The sequence below is a fragment of the Camelus dromedarius genome, chromosome 5 (assembly GCF_036321535.1).
Source record: "Camelus dromedarius isolate mCamDro1 chromosome 5, mCamDro1.pat, whole genome shotgun sequence".
In the NCBI taxonomy this organism is placed as follows: domain Eukaryota; kingdom Metazoa; phylum Chordata; class Mammalia; order Artiodactyla; family Camelidae; genus Camelus; species Camelus dromedarius.
The window spans coordinates 74678628-74699886 of record NC_087440.1 but is presented as its reverse complement, the minus strand read 5'-3'; the positions used below and the strand labels follow the sequence as shown (position 1 = coordinate 74699886).

The 21259-nt window shown below is 36.4% G+C and overlaps 1 protein-coding gene across 3 annotated transcripts in view; it reads left to right on the top strand.

The window, feature by feature from the left end:
• Nucleotides 1-21259, top strand: part of CEP128 (centrosomal protein 128) — a 357240-nt gene that overhangs the window by 117187 nt on the left and 218794 nt on the right. For all 3 annotated transcript variants that reach the window (XM_064486166.1, XM_064486164.1, XM_031454133.2), the window contains 2 exons: nucleotides 6787-7437; nucleotides 13776-13940. In XM_064486166.1, coding sequence (XP_064342236.1) covers nucleotides 6787-7437; nucleotides 13776-13940 — 816 coding nt within the window. The remainder of the gene's footprint in view (nucleotides 1-6786; nucleotides 7438-13775; nucleotides 13941-21259) is intronic.

Below are 21259 nucleotides of genomic sequence, written 5' to 3'. Positions count from 1 at the left end.
GTAGCAGCTCTAAGTTTAGCTGAGTGACACTGACAGTCTTACTCACGGTATTATCAGGTCTCACGCCTCTTTAAGACTTTTGTGCCCCTTTCATGGCAACAAAAAGTATGGCACTGATCTGTGTATGCATTTCACATCATCTTTTCTCTTGTATAATCAGTTACTTCATATGAATTTCATGCTTCTATATCTTTGTGTTGAATGAAACTCAGATGTTTATAAGACATAAGCAGAAAAGTCATGATTGATTTGTATCCATGTTTAGGCTTGCTTTATCATTTCTGCTTTGTCATTTGTCACTTGGTCAAGAACTCTGAATAATCCAGAAGAATAATAATTTGGATAAGTTGACTTTTTTCAAAAGAAAGCAAAATGTAGGGCAATTATATTTATAAAATCAATTGTCTGCACTTAAGAGTGGCAGATGCTTATTTCATGACAGATGAGCTGTCATGGAAAAGATGCTCTACCTTTTAAATATGAATTTCTTGTACATACAGAAGATGGAAGAAGTGATCACCTTACTCTCACTGTGGAATGCTTTTCATTTTAACCCATTAGACACTGCCTGACTGGTTGCCCCAAGGTAAAGCCGTTCCAAAGCTTTTATACTTAAATCTAAATTGATTTGATCCCAGGAAATTGCTCTACCTTGCTGATTCTGTTGTCAGCCTGGTTTGGCAACTGGTTCAGTGAGCCTGACTATAAGGCAGGTAGCTGGAGAGAAGAGTGGTTGCGGGGATTGATTGATTGAGAACCATCTGGAGATTTTGCTTAATTAGAGGAAATTTAGAAGGATCCATGTCATCAGATAGTATCTTAATCCATGGTGCTGAAAGTTTTCTAGATTGAGCTTTTCAGAATATTAAAAATTGTTAAAACAATCATTTCCCAGAAAACTCCTGATATAATTACTTTTATCACTTAGCATTGCTAATGATAAGCAAAGAAGTAGTTTTAAAGTGATTGCCACAGTTAGGATAGTATTACAATTATCACAGCAGGCATTGTAATTTCCACTTTAAAAGCCTTAAAATTAATGCAGCATGTCAGAGAGCAATGGTTAATCAAGGAAGAAAGGGTAACAAATATTTCACTGCAAATTCAAGTGTCCAGTAAATCTCTGAGGTGAAAATATGTTGTAAATAATTTTGGAAAAAAGTATGTATTTTTAAATATTTTACTGAATAATACCTCCAAAGAGTATTTAATTTTTAATAAAATGACAGAGCCACCTTAAGGCATGAATAATATAGCCTGCTCCTTTTTTGTTTTTTGGACTAATTATTTTCCAAAAGTGACTCCATGGTATATTTGGAAGTGTTATGTTAAAATAAAAATGATACTGCTTTACAAATAAAACCATTATGGTTTAAAGAATAAAGTAATTGTTTAATAAGTAGCTCTGTTGAGCCATTTTATATGCTCAACAGATGCAGTTTTTGCATTTTCAAAATAGTTCTGTGCCTACTTCCATTTTTCTTTTTCCAGCATAATTTATTTTCTGCTTTATGATGTGCCACTTAAAAATTCATTAGAAGGCCAAAGGCTTTTATTCTCCAAAAAGTTGCTCTGATGTATTTGTTTCCCTGCTTTTTATATTTTTGGAATCTTCATAAGATTATCAGATATATATCATATAACAAAACTACATTACTGAAGAATATGGAATATCAAACAATTAGCATATCATGGCAGCAAAAACCAGAAAGGTGAGGTTGTGTATTTTCCTTAAAAGACAGTGGCATGAATGTTTATGTCAGGGATTCATGATGTTCTTTAGAGATATGTAGATGAAAACATATTGGAAGACCTAAAATCTTATAGATGTAAATGATCTAATCATAAATTGTGCTGTTTTTGTCTTTTTCTTTTAAAGCACTTTTTGAAGTCATTGGTTTTATATATGCTTTGAAAATGATAAAGGAGGAAGCTTGAACTTGGATTTTAATCATAGTGTATGCTTTTCTGAATGTTTCCAAATTCATTTTCTTTTTTAACATGGATAATGGGAATGATTCCTAGGCTTTGTTTTGTTTTGGCTTGTTTTTCTTGTTGAATTGGCAGAATAATTGGCTTGTCTGTGTACTGAGCTTTTTGCTTTGATAGTATTTGACTTCAGGAATCTTAACTTGCCATCTTTTCCTTCTGTGTATTGCCTTCAAACTGAGGGAAAAAGAACTATATGTACTGTCTTTTTAAATTTGAATTTTTTAATGTTTGAAAAGTAAGAAGAATCAGCTAAAGTGCACCCTTTTAAAAATGTGTGTAGTCCTGTCATATGCAACTTATGAAAGGCAGCGTACTGACACGTTGATAATCCACCAATCTTCCTGCATGTTCCCTCACATGCGGAAAAATAACTTTTTTCTTTAAAAACTTTTCTTGTCTATCTTTTAGTTAATTAAAAAAAAAAACAACTGTATATACTTGGTAGTCAGGCCTTTGAGGAGTTGGTTCCTGTTCCTATAACCACCGTGATTTTAGGCAGTATCTTTCTTCCAGCTTCACACAGCCATTTTCAGTCGTTCTTTTATAATCTTCCCTTATAGCTCTTCCTGTGTGGAAGCAAAGTTTGGTTAGAACATTCCCTTCCCATTGTTCCTGATTGCTGCTTATTTTTATGCCACCACATTTCTCAAGGATTTTCACACCTGGCTTTCCCTCAGCCTGTTTCATTTCATGTAATTTTTGCCATTAGCTTTGGTGATCTCAAAGCTCAAGTCAGCAACCCATTGAACTCTGTATCCTTATAATTCACTAATTTCCTATTTTACAGTGACCTTCAAATCACTCAGCAACTAATTTCTGTGGCTAAAATTTGTCATCATCTGTAATTTTTCTTTGTTCAGATCTTTAGTTCTAAAATGTCAGTCTCTGATTTTACACATTACAAAAAATTCCGTTTTCCTTTTTTAACCATTGCCATCTGAATTTGATCTTTCCACATTCCTTTGGTTGAGCAGCCATTTCCTGGAATCCGTATTTTCCTGTCAGACTGGACTCCATGAAAAGCTGCTCTGATGACATGCTCAGGAGCATCTTCAGTTGCTTGCTTCCGCCTCACACATTTTTACCAATCTGCAGCCTGGAAATCAGCCCAACTCTCCACCTTTTCCATTCCTACTCTTGAATAGACCAGCAAAACTTAACATAGACTATCAGTTGGTTCCTATAGCAGTCTTGGTTACCTCCCCAACCCCAATCTATTCTGTTCCATTCAAAAATTAATATAGGCTTATTATTAGGCATATGTAACCCTCTTCTGATCAGTGAGGAATGAAGTATGAAGTCTGTTGGGGAGATTCTGGTAAATAATTAGTCACTTCTAAGAAAGATACACTAGGAGGGAGAGGTTCTTCTTTGGAATATTGTTGTATTTGGCTGTGATGCTGGAAAGGCTGAAGCTGTCTGCCATGGTCCAAGAATGAAGTCTCACTCAGGGAGGGTATTGCTGAGAGAAATGCAGAGAGGTGGCCCTAGAAGTTTGACATACTGAGTCTGGAACAGTTCTGCCTGTATTGGAATGATAATAAATTGCCTTGTAGTTTATGCCAACTTGAATTGGAGTTTTCTCTTACTCTCAGCGAAAGAAATTCAAGCTGATGTGAAACATCAATTCTAGGAGTAAGGAGCTATAAGTTAAAGAACATAAAATGTAGAATTGACTAAGTGGAGAAGTGAGGTGAGGACGAGGACGACCATACTCTTCTAAAGAGAAAGTTGGAAAACCTTACTGTGCTATTGAAAGTAGTTGGTTAAACCATCAGAAGTCATACGTTGGGGGACTGATGCTGTGCCTCAAGGTATCATATTAAGTGACCAGTAGGAAAACTTTAGGATGTTGGAGTCTGTTGTGTGTGTGATTGCAGCCTTCAGAAAAGTCCTAAAAGAGAAAGATGAGTGCAGGTTGAAGCCGGTCTGTCTAAAAGCAGAGAGCAAGGTTTTAGGGGGTTGGGAGGCTGAATATCTGCAATCTGTGATCTAGATTTACTGAGTCTGATAATTTGGAGTCTTGTAGAGTTAGCAAAGCCAAATTATCTATCCGTGCTGAAGTTAGTCCAGGCAAGAGAGGGAGATAGGAAACTTAGCAGAAATAAAAATGAGGTCAAGAACAAGCCTGATTTCTCAGGCCCCTTTCAAGTAAGTCTGCTTAAGCATTTCTGGCCAGACAAAGGGGACTCAAGTCCATTGTTTTGAATTCCCTCAAGATAAAGGCTGTTCAACTGAGGGCCCCTGGGAATATCCAGGATATTGAGGTGCTGGTTAAGACAATGGTATTTCAGACTCTGTCTGAAGACAGTGTCTAGACAAAATCTTGGGCTGTGACTACTAGCCAAGCGTTAACAAAGGCACATAGACAGAACTTACTTAGTTTTTTACTGTCTGTAGTACCAAAAAAATTTCAAACTTGACCAACATATTCTGGAACTGTCTACCCTAACGCTGTCACTTTTGTCATGAATTGACATTGATGCTCAGAACACTGAAGTGGGAGGCAAGACCTGAGGGTTGTAGAGTAGCAGAGTCTGAGCTTTGAAGGATTCTTCTTGAACCACCCCATCTTGAGTCTTCCCGTTATGTGAGAAAAATAAATGTCCTGCTGTTTAAACCATCTTCTAGTATTTTGCAATCAAAGATATCTTACCTACAAGAGCTTTATCTTGAAAATATGATTTTTGTCTTTACGGCTGCATGGAAGTCTCTCAACTCATGGCCAGGGCCTGTGTTACCTATTCCAAACATTATTCACTATATTTAAGCCACCTCCCCTCGTTCTCAGATCCCTCCCGCCTTATCCTTACAGCCCAGACTGGATTCTGTCAGTTTTTGTCTTCTCTAGTGTGGTAAGTAGAATGACCTCCCAAGGATGTCTCAGCCTAATTCCTGGAACCTGTGGTTATGATAAAATATCACTCCCATGATTATGATGTGTTATATGGCATAGTTGATTTTAAGATAAGAGGATTATCTGGATGGGCCTAATCTAATCACAGGAGCCCTTAAAAGCAGATAAATTTTTCTGGCTTTGGGGAGAAGGGGAAATCAGAGGGATTCAAAATACGAGAAGGATTCATTATGGTGCGACTGGCTCCAGAGACTGAGGAGTCCATGAGCCAAGGAGTGTGGGTGGCCTTTAGAAGCTCAGCAAAACCCCTGGGCCCAAGGCTAGTGAGGAAACAGGGACTCAAGTCCCAGGTGCACAGAACTAAATTTTTCCAATAGCATGAATGAACTTGGAAGTGGATTTTCCCCCAAAGTCTTCAGCTAAGAAAGAGCCCAGGCTAGCTGGCATCTTGATTTTAGCCTTAGGAGACCCTGGGCAGAATACTTTGTCTAGACTTGGGACCTGTGGAAACAGTGAGCTAATAAATGGGTATTGTTTTAAGCCATGAAATTTGTTGGAATTTGTTACACTGCAGTGGAAAAATAACACATCCACCCATAGGCTTATCTATATTTCTAGCCTTTTTCACTGTCTTAAAATCTTTCCAAAGTGAACTCTTTCATCTGTGTTCTAGAGTCTTTTCAATCCAGGGACATTGCTTTACCAGTTGTCTCCTCTCTCCACAGTTCTGATCACTATCTTGCATGAATATCTCCCTAAGACCCTGTTTCTCCTTGAACTTAAACCCCACCCCCACTTTTTGTCCCCTTTCCCACTAGTCTTTATCATAATCCTATGACGTAGCTATTATTATTATCTTTATAAAGATAAATAATTTTCTTAAGGTGTAGAACTACTTATGGCTGGACAGAGAACCAACATCAGTTCTCTCTGGCTGGAGCTCATCTGCTTAATCACCTCCTTTACTATTTCTCATGATAGCTTCACGCTGTTTCTCCTGTTAAAACTGAGAAGGATTTGAGGAAACCATTACATTTTATGGTGAATTGCTTCACATTGAACTGTTGATGTGTAAAGTGTAAAAATGCCTTGAAAGTATTTGCATTTTAACTCATTATTTCTAATTCTAAAGTGAGAATCTTAACTTTTTTTCCCCCTGGGTTCAAACCATGGTAGACAGCAGTAAACAGGTATAAAGATGTTTCTAATACCAGTGTTTGGGGACGGGAAATAATTTTAGCTCCCTTAGTTGCTGACTTTCTTATTTGTATTGATGGCTGGTGAGAATTAGAGGGTGAGTTCTTGGCCTCTGTCCCTCAAAGTCAGTCCTAACCCCCTAAAGAGGCTGGCACAGGGTGATGGCCATCTAGTCCCTTGACTGTTCTCATGAGTCCCTTCCCAATCTCTCCTAATCTTAAATTAATCTCACCTCTACCTTTGTGGGACTCCCTATTACATGCTGGTATGTTTCTTGTCACTGTGGCCATTATTTGATTAATAATGACTGATTGTACCATAAGCTTTCTTAGATTGTATTTACATGCTTCCCTGTATTGTCTTCCATATCTGTTTGAGGTTTATCCTTTTAAAAAGTGTGCTATTGAAATGCAAATCATTGTTATTTTAAGTAACACTATATTATTTCAGCTTCTGGTAAATTATAATTGGAGTCTTTTCTCAATTTTATATTACATTTAAATAATTATTTATGACCAAGGATTGATTTCTTTTGGTGATGAAGATCTGAAACATATATTTCAAAGTGTTGCTGCTAAAAAGTAGTTGTATCTTTCTTCCTTTTTTAGCCTAAAAAGTATTAAAAACCAAAAAAAAATACAAAATATTATTTGATAAAGTTTTCTCCTTGTGACAAAACTTTATTTTGTTTTCTGGCAGTGTCTATGGTGGATTTTACAGTAACTTTTCCTTTATGCTAGATTCTGAAAGAAAAGGATGAATTGAAAAGCCAGCTTTATGCAGCGTTACAACAAATAGAGAGTCTTCGAAAGGAACTGAATGATGTGTTAACCAAGCGTGCCCTTCAAGATGAGGAGCTTCACTGTAAGGAGCAGAAACTAAGTGATATTAAGTCTCATCAAGCTGACCTTGAACTAGAAGTGAAGGATTCCTTGGATACTATCCATAGGTTGGAAAGTGAACTGAAAAAGCAGAGTAAGATTCAAAGCCAGATGAAAGCTGAGAAAGCTCACTTGGAGGAAGAAATTGCAGAGCTAAAGAAGAGCCAGGCCAAGGACAAAGCTCAACTTCTTGAGATGCAAGAAGCCATCAAGGACTTGAGTGCCATCCGGGCAGATCTCGCTAATAAATTGGCGGAGGAACAGAGAGCCAGGAAAGAGGTACTTAAGAACCTTTCTGACCTCAAGACACAGGCAACATCCAAAGATGAAGAAACTGCTACAATTATTACACAGTTGAAACTAGAGCGAGATGTTCACCAGAGGGAGCTGGAAGATCTCACATCCTCATTGCAGAGTGTGAAAACTAAGCATGAACAAAATATCCAGGAGCTGATGAAGCACTTCAAGAAGGAAAAGAGTGAGGCTGAGAATCATATTAGGACACTAAAGGTACCTGAGCCGAATTACCCTGATGATAGTGGAGGAAATTTCCTGGTGGCTCATGAAGTTAATAAAGCGTAAACTTTTAGAGATCATTCTGTATTCCCAAGCACTGAAGGGAAGATAAAACTAACAATAAAGAGGCTTATTCATGCCTGCTAGACCAGGTTGAAATGAGTTATAGCAGCCACCTGGGAGCACCTATTTCAGAGCACTGAAGCCCTTTAAAAAGAATGTTCAGCTGTTTGGGGAGTTCAGGAAAGGCATAGGTGGCAGTAAGTTGTGGACCTGATTCGTGCCCTCATTCAACATTTATGATCTCCTAAAATGTAAAAGGCAGAGACTTGTCAAGGCCTTAGAAGCTTTAACTATGGGCCTTATTAGTATGGTAACTAAAGTGGATCAGCTTGCAGGTTGTGTAAGGCTTTTGAGATTTACCCCTTTTCCAAATCAAAGTTGCCTGGGTAAATGCATAATTGAGATCTTGCATTTGGGGAAATATTTCTAAGATCTTTAGATATTAGCATTATCACCATGCAGGGGAATCATTTCATAATATGATTGTCAGGAGTGTGTTTAATCCATCCATCCTTCCTGCTTTAGTTTTTCTCCATGGCACCATCATCATATGATACAGATTCCATATTATTTATTTTTAAATCTCCATTTATTAGCATGAAAACTCTATGAGTACTGGGATTTGATCCTGTTTTATTTACAGCTATAATCCCCAGCACCCAGTTCCTGGAACATGATAAATATCTATTGAATAAGTGAATACATGGATACATCTTCAAAGATTAAGGAATCTTGAGGAAAAAATTATAATTAAAATACAGCTACCATAAAAATGCTTATAATGAAAGATGAAATTATCTTGTAATAGCTGCTATTTGTAGAATGTTTTCCGCTATTTTGTGAATTCTTCTCCAGTCCTACATAGGCTACTGGCAGTACTGAATTTGGGGTCATTTAAGTGGTGTGGGCAGAGCAGAATGGAGGCTGAAAGAATAGGTAAGAGGCTTTTACTCTATTTCATTGAACCTAAGACACCATCAGTTGTAAGATGCATCGTTATTGTGTGCTACTAAAGAAAAAAAATATATACTGCCTTTGAAAACATGACATGCTATCAACCGTAAGACAACATCCTAATACAGAGAAGGTAAAATGTAAAAAAAATATGTGTTGATATTGGTGAAATATGGCATAATAGTCTTTCAGAGTTGATGAGGACATAAACAAAAGTAGAATTAGAGATATGGAGAAGAAAAGCTGATCGTAAAAGAAAATAAAGTACATATCATACGTTGATTGGCTGTGACGATGATAATAATACTAGCAGACATTTTTTTCAGCACTTAGTTTATGCTAGTTTTATTACTATAAGAACTTTACATGTTTCTCACTTAATATTCACATCATCCCTGCAGTTTGTATGGTATTAATTTCTATCTGAAGAGGAAGTGGAGACATGAGAAGTTAAGTAACTTGCCCCAAGGTCTTAAATCTGGAGAGTAGTAGAGACAGGGTTGGAACTCAGATGGTCAAATGCTTGAGTTCTTAACTACATTGCTGTGCTGGAAAAGGTATAGAATCAAGGATGACTAGATGTAGATTTGGGTGATTAGTTGGATAATGAAGCTCTTTGTCAAGATGGTTAATATAGACAGAACAGAATTGGAGAGAATAATGCCAAATCCAGTTTTTTAGTATGTTGATTTAGGTGGAAACGACCTTAAGCCTAACCATGAAAGTGTAGGTTGCGAACAGTTTAGTACATAATGAGTTAGAAGTTGAGGGGGAAGTTGAGATTAAAGTTAAATATTGGAAAACCAATAACCTGTTGTTGGTAGTTGACATCATAGGATTTGGATGCCAATCATGCAGGGAGAAAGAAGAGGATGAAATTCTAGAACACCAATGTTGAAGGAAAGAATTGAGAAAGAGTTTCTAGCAAATAAAAATAAAGGACCAAATGCAAAACAGGAGGAAAACCAGAAGAGAATGGTGTCTTAGAAAACCAGACAGGGCATTTTAAGAAAGGTATAGTCAGGAGTGTCAATGTGGCAGATAGGCTAAAAGAGGAACTGAAAAAGTGTTCATTCCATTTGTCACAGATGGGTGGAGAAAGTCCATGAGGAGATGTGAGGAGCTGAATAAAAAACCTGGTGGATAGGATTCAGCAGGAGACTGGGCTTATTTTCTTCTGAAGATCTTGAAAGAAATAAGTAAGCTTGAGTAAGTTGATAGGGATGGACTAGGATGATGTGAATCTTGACTGATTTCTTCCCCCTGGAAGAGTAAAGCAGTAGTGTAGTAAGTAATTCATGGTAGTGAAAACATACTGCTGTGAAGGCTGGTACAAACTGCATGAGGCTAGTCCGGGATCGTGTAAGGTACTGCCAGGTGGCTACTACTGAAGGAGTATCATGGGCAAAGGGATGGGAGAGTGGAGAGAAAGGAATCTATGAGCACAGGTTGCTTATTTGGTAGGAATGTTTGTATGGGAGCTTAGATTTTCAGAGGTAAAGTCCTAGGAGTGGGTAGTGCAGTGGGTTGCTGTTGTGGAATGTGGGTGAAGGTGGTTGGAATACAACAGTCAAATAACTTTGATGTTGGTTTGTTGGCTAGATATTTGGGTGTTGATGATGCTGTTGTGAAGGCATTAATTGATCATATGCCAAAACCCTCAATAAAGAGAATAAGTCGGTCAGCTGCTGCCAGTAAGGAGGACAGAGTTGATGAAGAATGATGTGGATCTCAAAGCCAGGCAGGGTTTTTGCATGAGGATGAGTACATAATGATTTGTTAGGTCATGGCTTGAGAAATGGTTCTTTCAAGGGACTTGCAGTTTTCTTGAGAATACAGTTGAAACCATACCTTCCTTTTCTTCTCCCTCTCACTGACCTATTTTTGGCTCCCATCACCATTATTTAGGTTGTATGACAAACACACATTTGAGCAGGAGCAAGAAGTAATTTAATCAGTTGGCACAGATTCAAGATCATCTCTATAAGAACGTTATTGTCACATTGTGCTTGGCTTTCTTGAGAGGGAGATGAAGTCATGAGATACAGCCTGCTTGACAGAGATTATGTTTGCTCCTGGATGCATTGGCATATGAACAATACATCATGCGTCATAGTAGAAACAAGGATGCGGGCTGCATGGCTTTCAGTAGCCTCCGTACTCCCCCCTTAGTTCCTCTTTCTACTCCCACCTCTTCCTTTTCAACTTTCGAATATCCCCTGATTGCCTTTTTAAAAAACTGATCCGAGTGTCACTTCCTGCTTGAAAACTTCAAATGCAGAGTCCCAAATCTACCCCAGTTCTCCATGATATAGTCCCACCCAAGCTGTTCATATTTGTGGCCTTTTTATGCTCCCAACTTTCCTCATACAAATATGCAGCCATTTCCCACGCATACCTTTCACAGCCGGATCTTCATCTGGGCTGTCTTTCCTCACAATGTGCAGGAGGCAAAAGGCTCCCTAATCTTTCAAGCCCCAATTAATTTTTCACCTCTTTTGTGAATTCCCTGAAGTTGGAATATATCAACCGAAGTCAGGATAAATCTTTCAATCCTCTGTGTTTCCGTAGCTTTTTGTTGGTACTCCAGAGGGGCAGGCTTCAGGTCTTAGTCATTTTTGTATCCTCTTATGGTGTCTAGCATCATGTTTGAGACATATAGAACATATTCAGTGGATATTGGGTTGAAATGTTTAAAAGGCTAGAAGTGGAAGGATTTGCTCTTGACTTGCTCTGTGATCTGATTTGGATTTCTCCCTATAATGTGAGAAATTGCTTGCCTTTAGGAAGTGCTTTGTGTTCATGTATAGTGAGATGACAGTAAAGCTTTAAGAAATTATCTGTACGTCAAGAAGATATAGTTTAGAACTATCCTGTAGATTCTCTGAAGACTTTAGAGCTTTTAAAAAATTTGGAGTACCGAGATGAGGAGGAATGTTGCAGTCACTGTTTAATGTGGTACAAAAGCAGTGTACGAGCTTAAAAGGAGAGCCAGAGATCGTGAGGGGCCAGCACTTTCCTTTTAAACCAAGTGAGTTATCCATAAGGAACAACCCCACCTCATGCTATTTCATTAATATAATTTTGCACTTCTGACTTATTTATATTAATTAAAAGGAATTGATAACAACAGTCATCACTGAAGATTTACACTAAGTTATGTACAAGAGCCCTTTGGATAAGTATCTCTATAAATGTTATTTTTCTTTGTCTTTACCTTATTTCATTGCTTTTTCTGAGTCTAATAAGTGCTGATACATTACCTATATTTTTTTTTCTCTGCACAAAATGTATTTTTCTCCATCTAGACCTACCTTTCTCATGCCTATTTTAAAATTTAAATGTAAAACATTTTAATGAAATACTCCAGCTGCTATTAATATCTGAGGGACGTTGGATTATTACCTAATTATGCTCAAGAAAAATAATTTTGTGGAGCCTTTATTGGAATCAAAAGACCAAGAGTGGAGTTCTGTACTTTTGCCATTTGCTGGCCACGTGATGTTGGTCAAGTTACTGAACCTTTTTTACCTCATCAGTGAAATGGGAGCAATAGTGTCTTTGACCTCTATCACAGAGTCTTTGTGAGTGTGACTTTGCTTTATAAATCCTAAAATGAAATATAAATGTAATAATAAAACCACAACAAGAAGTAAGTTCTTAGTCAAACTTAGACGTTGGTGTGCTGGTAAATGTTTTAAAATAGGTCTCTGGAGGTAAAGGGGGGAAAACCTTGATTTTTAGCATTTGCCAGGTTTAGTGGTATAAACCCCCCATTTGGCTGATTTCAGGTTGTCAAACAGCATCACTGGAGACTGAGTTGGGAAGAGAGACAAGCACATTTGTTCCCTGAGAATCTCTGTGAGCTGGCCCAGCACACTATTGGCCTTCTATATCTACGTTTTTTATAAGACACACAAAAAAACCAAGCATTTGACTGAAACTTAAAATCATAGTTGAACAGTTTTCCTGATGAGACTTTATAAGTTTATTTTTGGGTAGTGAATATAGGAGTCCTCATTTTAAAAAATCAATTCTTTCGTTAATTCAAAGTGGCATCAAGTCTTAGCTGAATTTTGTGGGGTGAATAAAATAATGATTTTTGTCTGAAACTCACAAAACTTCTTCCTTTTGGGAAATTACTTCCAGTGACTATGTTCCAACATACTACCCAATTAAATGTACATAATAAACTTACATAAACTTACACATTGAAACTTCTGTTGTAACAGATTCTACGTAGTTGCTTATAAGGTGTCAGTAACTGGTAAGTGTGACTGTTTAACATTGCAAGTTGCACCCTGCTATTTAAAAAAAAAACTTTTTTTAAACCGTACGATATATGTACCTTTCATGGCAGGGAGGCAGAGTAGTTGAAAGTATAGACAGTAGAAAATTCCTGGGTTCAAATCCTGGCTCTGCAGTATTCACTACATACTCTTGGGCAAGTTACTTGTGTCTTTCTGCTTCAGTTTCAAAAAAGGTAACAGTGATAGTACCTCCTTGGTCAGGTTGTGCTGAGGACGAAATGAGGAAAAAGTACACAAAAAGATTTTAGAGCAGTGCTTGACATATAGACGGTGTTTACATTGTTGTTATTTTAAAAGTCTGTAAGTTCACATACCTGGCAAATCTTTATTGAATCCCATCCACAGATTATTCCTAATTTTTTAAAAAACTGATTCTGGCTATATTCCAAATAATGAATGAAAACCAGGTACTGTACACTGTTGGTACTACAATAATCACTGGTAAACTCTTTCTTTTTCATATTAAGTTATTTGTAGTTTCTTGGCTGCTGTGATTCATAGTCTATTGTACTGTGCAAAAAGTACACAGTTCTTTGCCAAAAACGAGGAGGTAGCTTGACTAGGAATATTGTTGATCTCCTTTTATAGATGAGGAAACTGATCAGGCAGTAATATTCCATAGTGTATTCTTTTGGAGACACTTCTCTCATAATCCTTCCCCTCTCAGCAGTCATTGTGCTTTCATTGGGCTGCGCACTCCTCTGCTTGTACCTTTCTTCAGTGTTTCATATTCACTGTCGTAGAAATTGGCTGGAGCATCTCTCTTACGGTTTGTGTCATCTTCAGCATCTAGTAGAGCACCTTTCACTTTGTAGGTGCTCAGTGACTGCTAGCGAGTGATTGAATACATGCAAAGGACATTCCCTTTGCGTGTATGTTCATGTGTGAATGCTTAGAGGTAGCAAGTCTCAAGGTGTTTGCCCACGAGTATAATGTGGAGTTTCTTTTGTGTACAGTTTCACTGTGGCCAGTGGACTTTCTCTTTTCTCCTTCTCTTTTTCTCAGGCAGAAAGCTTAGAAGATAAGAATATGGCTAAAGCCCAGCATTGCCAGCTAGAGAAGTTGAAATCACAGTACGACAGGCTGACCGAGGAATTAACGCAGAATGAAAATGAGAACAAAAAACTGAAGCTAAAATATCAGTGTTTGAAGGACCAACTAGAAGAAAAGGTAAAAATGTGAATGAATTCTAATTTAAAAGACTTATTTGATTTTCCTCTAGTATTTCTTCTAGAACATAGTATATATACTTTAATTGCTAATTGTAAGCTTTCATAGGAAAGTTGTATTGGTGCCAGAAAAAGTCGTAGAAGTTTATTAGAATGCTGTGATTTTTATTCTTTCAACCAACTAGTAACCTGTTTTTAAATTTCTTCTGGTAGCAAAGAAAGGAATTATGGTTTACTTGAAGACCTACTCTTTGTCAGGTATTTATGCCAGCTGATTTACGTATGTACACTCATTTAATTCTCACAACTCTTTGGGTTAAATTTTGTTGATCCCTTTTAACCTACTAGGAAACTAAGGTTCAAAATAAGATACATAATAGGTAAGTGGTCACTGTGTGCTAGGCACTTCTAACGCTCATAGTAACTGTATCAGTTGGTAGTATTATGTTCAGTTTCGCAGTTGCAAAGACTGAAGCTGAAGAAGGTTGGCAACCTTGGAACATCCCCAGCAGCCTCACTGCTTTTCTCTCAGTAGATGTGTACAGTTTTTGGGTGTCTGCTATATATCAGGCATTGGGTAGAATAGCAGGGACTTTTAGAGAGTCATTACTTTTGTGGCAAAAAGTCAACTGAGACTAGAAGACAGAATATTCAAATTTTCTTTCTGTATCTTCTACCAGCTTCCTAAAAGGATTTGCATTTGAGTATGATGGAGTCAAATATATGAAAGACTGTTAACATGGGTAATAGGATAAAGCAGTATGGACAGGGTCAAATGAATCCCATACCTGATACTTGTTATTAACATCTGTGATAAAGGAACTGTCTGAGTGGGCTGTCATAAAACTCTTCATAAACCTCTAGGAAGAAACTTTTTTATTTTAAAGAACTAATTTTTATCTTTCATGTTTGTTTTCCTTAACACCTGTTATGGTGCAGCCAGTAGGCAGCCCTTTTTTTTCTGGAAAAAGAACATAATTTCTGACAGAGCAGTAAGATGCGGTTTGATGCAAACGCAGGCATAACAGATTTGTCCCAGATTCAGAGATTCTTCTTCAGTTTGGCATCTTTTCTTACTACCCATCTCTTGCAAGGAATGCAGTGAAAACAAATTTATAGTCTTTCTGTTTTATCCTTCTTTAATTTTCTTCAAACAGCTTGCAGATGATACAGCATGTAACTAGGAAGAAGCTTTCTTAACGCTTTGCTCTTTTTGATGTTGGCAAAGTTCACTATATTTAATATATTTATATATTTTTGCCTTTCTAGTAATTGTTAAAATTACTAATTGTTAAAATCAAGGAAATAAAATTTAAGTTAGTTTGGAGTTTATGTGTTTGGAGTAAATGTGCTTAAGTTGCTAAATTTAGGCCTTGACAATCTTGACAATCTTGGCAACTTTTGCAATTTGGTTCTTATGTCATGCTTTGTTTTGATTATGTCTAATGTTCACACATATTTAATATATCTGTTGCCAGAGTATTGTTGCTATGGAGATAATGCTGAATTTCCCAACTTCCATAATTAAAATTTAGCCAGAAGATTGTATTAACACATTTTATATTTAATTACTTGCATTTAAGAAATAGTGAGGAAATTTTTGATGTGTTGGAAAGTTAAAGTTTACCTTGTTGTGCTTAAAATAAATGTTTTTTCACTAATTATGTTTGTGGTGTTCCAGTTACATACGCATTATCAGACATGCATGTAAATGGAACATTCAGCTTAGAACAGAGTTTTAAGAGTTAATGATTATACAGTATTTCTTCCTCGTTAGTGGTTTCCCTTTTCACGGTTTCAGTTAACCTGTCCCAGTAACTGATATGATCAATTTTGGACCAGTTGTCCAAAAATATTAAATGGAAAATTCTAGAAATAATTCATAAGTTTTAAATTGTGCATTGTTCTGAGTAGTGTGATGAAATCTTGAGCAATCCCACTTTCTCCCACCCAAGATCCCCAGGCATCTAAATCTGCTCCTGACATCCAGCCATCCACATCATCATGGCTTGATGATCCAGGATTGCCCAAAGTAGGTGATCCTCCTTCTGACATATTGTCGGAAAGTCAGTAGTAGCCTAAGACGATATCACAAGGCCTACATCATTCACTTCATCTCATCATGTAGGGTGTAGAAGGGTGAATCCAGTGCAGAAAGATATTTTGGGGAAGAAATCACATTCACATAACTTTTATTACAGTATATTGTTATAATTTTTCTGTTTTATTATTAGTTGTTGGTAATCTCTTACTGTGCCTAATTTATAAATTTTTATCATAGGTGTGTATGTATAGAAAAAAACATCATATATATAGAGTTTGATATCAGGCATCCCCAGGGGGTCTTAGAATGTATCCCTCGTGGATAATGGGCGGCCACGATATTCCTTTGCTATGTAGTGAACATCTAGTATGTGACAGGCATTGTGCTGGATGCCTGGGATGGGATAGAGATAAAATATGGGTCTGCAGTTGAAAACTTACAGTGAGATCTTTAAAAGCAAAATCCCTTTCAGTTTTTAGAACTATATAGTCAAGTCCTGACAGTGGGTGCTAATGCAGAGAAAAGATGTCTCTGAAACCTGAAATGGTGAGTAATCTGAAGGATATATAGACACACACACAAATATACGCAGCTTATATGCTTGCTTTTTTTTTTTAATGTTTGTTTTTTGTGTACATGATTGTTATATACTTTGGATTGACTTTGCTGATTGTATTGACCTGTTTTTTAGTATAGTTAGCTATAAGTCAAAATTTCAGTGGATCAAGCCATCTACAGATGAGGCCTTTCTCTTTGGGAGGTAGCATATAGCATTAGTAGCTTTGGGCAAAGCTTTGAGTGTAAATCATTTTCTAGTTGTTAGCTTTAGGCAAGTTGCTTAAAATCAAAGCCTCAGTTATATCATCCTTAAAAACAGGTATAATAGTACCTTTATTATAGAATTAAATGTGAAATTGTATATAGAGTGTTTGGCAGGGTATCTGATACCTAATAAGCTATCAATTAGCAGCTGCTGTTATTTTGTTGTTATTGTATTACCAAATAGTTGCCGATTAATTGTTCAACCAAGCAATAAATCAATTAGCAAATATCAATTGACTACTTAATAGTGTGTTAGGTGTTAAGGGTCAGGGAACTGGGAGTAAGACTTACTGCAGAACTATGCTGATTGGAAGTTTAGAGTCAGACCTTGATGAATCACTTGAAATAGATGGTTCACAAAAGTCTTACTGATGTGAAAAAAGAGCTGGTAGTTCTATCAGCAAGTGATATTGAAGGCATGTGTGTCAAGTAAACCAAGCAGGTGAACAGTTTTAAAGTTATATTTGCTATTTGAAGACAGGCATCAAATTTTGGTTGTTTTTCCATCCTCAAGACTAGGCACAAAGCCTGAAACTCCAGATAATTAGTAATTGTGGATAAATATAAAATTGTGGATAAAGTGATATGTGTGTATACACACATGTACATACACATATGTTTATGTGTAGATAAAGAAATATGGATAAGCTGTGGATATATATACACATTGATTCTCCCTCTTTCTCTTTCTCCTTCCCTTTCTCTCTCTCTCTCTATGTGTATGTGTTGGCTAGACTGGGGGAAATAAAAACAAGAAAATAGGACAAAACTATATTTTCAATGAAAAAAAGTCCATATCTTATATCCCAAAGATTACTACTATTTAAGCAATGCAATGAACTCGATAAATGTTGCCTAATGGACTGAAGGGGTTTCTAATCAAAAAGGTTTCTGTTAGAACCATTTCCGGCCACTCTGTACATTATATGTAGGTTATCGGGAATGCTTAGTTAACCCATGTAATATGTGCTTGTTTCTATAGTTATGCTTAATTTTCTTTATAAGAGTTTATTTCCTATTAGTAGTTCTTTTGGGAGATGAGAATGGCTGCAATGAAACAATTAGGAGACAACTCGTGAGACATCTAAGGCTATAGCAGTTCACAGGAACTTAAGTGTTGAACAGATTAGGACTTGTAGAAGTATTTTTTGTTCCTTCCCATGAAATGATTTATTTAAATCATTTGTGAAAGTGACACTTAGCAACGTATTTGAGGCTATGGCTATGTTGGGTTCTTGTACACAGCGTGGATCTTTAAAAAATGGTAATTATAATTTACATTTGCAAGTGTAATTATGGTGCCCCTTTTCACAGATGGTGGAAACTGGGGTTGAGTGTAGTATAGTGACTTGCCCAACAGTGCATAGCTTGTGGTGGAAACAGGGTATGAGCATAAATTTCTTGTATTTTTCCCTTTATTTACTGCCAGTAAAATGACTCACATTTGTGTCTTTTCATGAACTTTTAGCATTGAATTTAAAGTTACCGTTATTATATTCAACAGATTACCATATCCTCTTTTATTTTATTTTTTTCAGTCTGACACAAATTTTGGAGTAGGAGTCATCAGTGATTTTGTTAAAAAAAAAGTCTAATTAAAACCTGATATTTCCACATAAAAGATATCTGTGACTGGAAAAAATGAATCAGTGTTGTTTAATTTTGTGTTTGGTTCTAATTTGACCATCTGTTTAGGATTGCTATTTTTCACGATCTGGGAAAATATATGATTGTCAGATGTCTGTTCTATAAAGTATAGAACTTTGCAAAATCATAGTTTGACTTTTTTTTTTTTTTAGTAAGAACTCTTTGATAGTAGCAGGCAAAATTCTCTGATTTCAATTTTTGTTCCCCGGAAGTACGAGAAAGAAATAGAAACAAGTGAGCTGTTGACTTCTAGCATTTATTTTAATGTTTACACCTCAGGCCATTTTTAGGCAGACTGTGCTCTTTCCTTGGTGCCTCATCTATTTTAAACTGTGTGAGTAGAATAAAGCAGTCACTACCACATATTAATTTGGAGGTAAATTGAAACCAGATACTCTAAATAAACACGAATTAGGATGCTAAGAGTAATTTCCTATCAGATTTCTCTCATCTTAAACAACAACAACAGTGAAAATACTAATACAATTGCCAAATTAAAGGTAAAATGATAAATTTTGCATTTGTCATTTTAAAAGTACTTTTAGTTAAGTCCCTGATGGTCATTAACTCCAGAAAAGTCCTTACAGAGAATTGACTGAAACATCAGGGTGCTTACCATCTGTGAAACTCTGCCAGATATTAACAAAGAAATTTATAATGCAACGGTAAAGTGACTGTACAGTGGAGGTGGGGAAGTCCAGTTACACACACAGCTGTGGCAGAGGAAGCTGTAAGACATATAGATACATGCAGGGACATTTAGTCTCTGCTTTCCAGACTGGAACTCAGGTATGGAGAAGCCATTTCCAAACTCTTTTCCATGGGCAGTGATCTCTCTCCCAACCATTTACAATCAAAGAGGTTGGTTTTAAATGAATTTGAGGAATGAAGTCAAAGTTTCCATCTTTACAACCCCTCCTGATGTGGACTTGATTTCGAAGTGTGCCATTTCATCTTTAATTCGCTAAGTGGTTGATAACTATAAAGGCTTGAGAGGAAAGTAGTCCTGTTGGGCACTTTCCTTGAAAATCCTGTATTATTAGTTTGATTTTATTTGCTTGTGAAATTGGGAGTGATACCCATCGTGTAGGAGTTAGGCTAAATAATGGTGCCCACAATTGGTTGTGGTGTGGAGAGCCAAGGGGAACTGGCTACATGGAAGTTCTCTGTTGCATCTGTTTCAGTGCTTTGCTGGATGTTAAGCAGTCATAGCTTGCTTTGGTGGACCTAAAAGGGAACATAAAATGAATGTCCTCGTTTGTTTCCATTGAGTTTTTCTTTGATCACCATTTAAAAGTGCTTATTGACTCAATCCATTTTGTCATTTAATGTTGAACAAGCAATATTCTGTGAATTTTAGGGAAAATCAACAACTTGAAGATGTTTATTGTATATGTAAGTTACATTATTTGGAGGTTTGTTTTTAAACTTTTTTTCCATATTCTTCATAAAAATAAATGCATGCTTAAAAGCATCCTTTAAGGGAAAAAAAAAAAAAAAAAAAAAAGAGAGACAGAGGAAGAAATCCCTGATGGTTGTTATAAACATTTCTCTGGAGATGAATGGTGCATTTTTTTCTTCTGAAAATTAAACAGTGTTCATTCCAATTGCATAATTTGAAACTTTAGTTGTTTGTTTCCTTGTCTATATTTTGTTTCAGAAATAGAAATGCATCAAAAGTGGCTGATTTTAAATAACGTTATTTCTGTTTCCAGGCATTGACTTAAGAGAAATATGTGATCATTATAAAATGGTCCTAACTTAATGAATGCATAAAATACCCTTCAGAGGCATTTTTGTTTCCAACTTTGAATATTAATTTCTAGGAATGTATCCAATACACATCCTAACACCTTTTTGATTGTGCTGCCAGTGATCCTTGTATTGCTCAACATTCTCCTAGGAAAAGATACTAAAAAGCCGAGGCAAGAATAATTTCCTTAAGTGGGGTTAGAAGTTTAAATTTGAATTTCCAATTTTTTTAACCTCTGTTTTATGAATAACTTTCCTAAGCCTGCCTAAGACCAAGTTGTAGATTGAAGTCTTCTACACTCAAGTTTTAATATGCCTCAAATCCTGTGTCTAGTGTTCTAATTATGCCATTACTTTTCTCAGTTAGTGCTATTGTTCACTCAGCGCTCTTAGTTCTTACTATTAAATACTATTAATCATAATATCTTCGCCTCCTTTGAAGGAAATAGTGCAAAGCATCTATTTAAAGAGGAGAAAGGTATATATCTAACTCACAAAATAGTAGCATTTTAATTTTAGAAAACCAATCTTTAGTGAATTATAATATTCTTTTCCTTACTAAATACGTATAAAGAACCATCTCATTTTCTCACACTCTGACCCATTCTTAACTCATCAGCAGATCATATTGGTTCTGTCCTCAAAATTTATACTGCATCTGATTACTTCTTAACCCCTGGCAGTGCTCACTTTTGTGACATCAGCTTGCCTTGATGGTTATAATAACCTGCTACTGGTAAGATGCTCGCCCTCACTGATTTTACTTGTTGATCTATTGCAAAAACAAACTTATTGAAACACAAGAAGTTATTTGAGTTTGGAGATCTTTTTCCCTTTCATTGTTGCATAGTTGGGGTCTACTATGCCCGGCACATGGAGAATACACTAAAAAAAATACTTGTGGAATGAATGGAATGTAAAAGGATATTTGCATTCCAGAGAGATTTATTGATCGATCGCTATGTGCCACGCTCTATTAGGTACTGGGATTTTTTTTCTAGTTTTCTTTTTATTGAGGCTATATTGGTTTATAACATCATATACATTTCATGTAT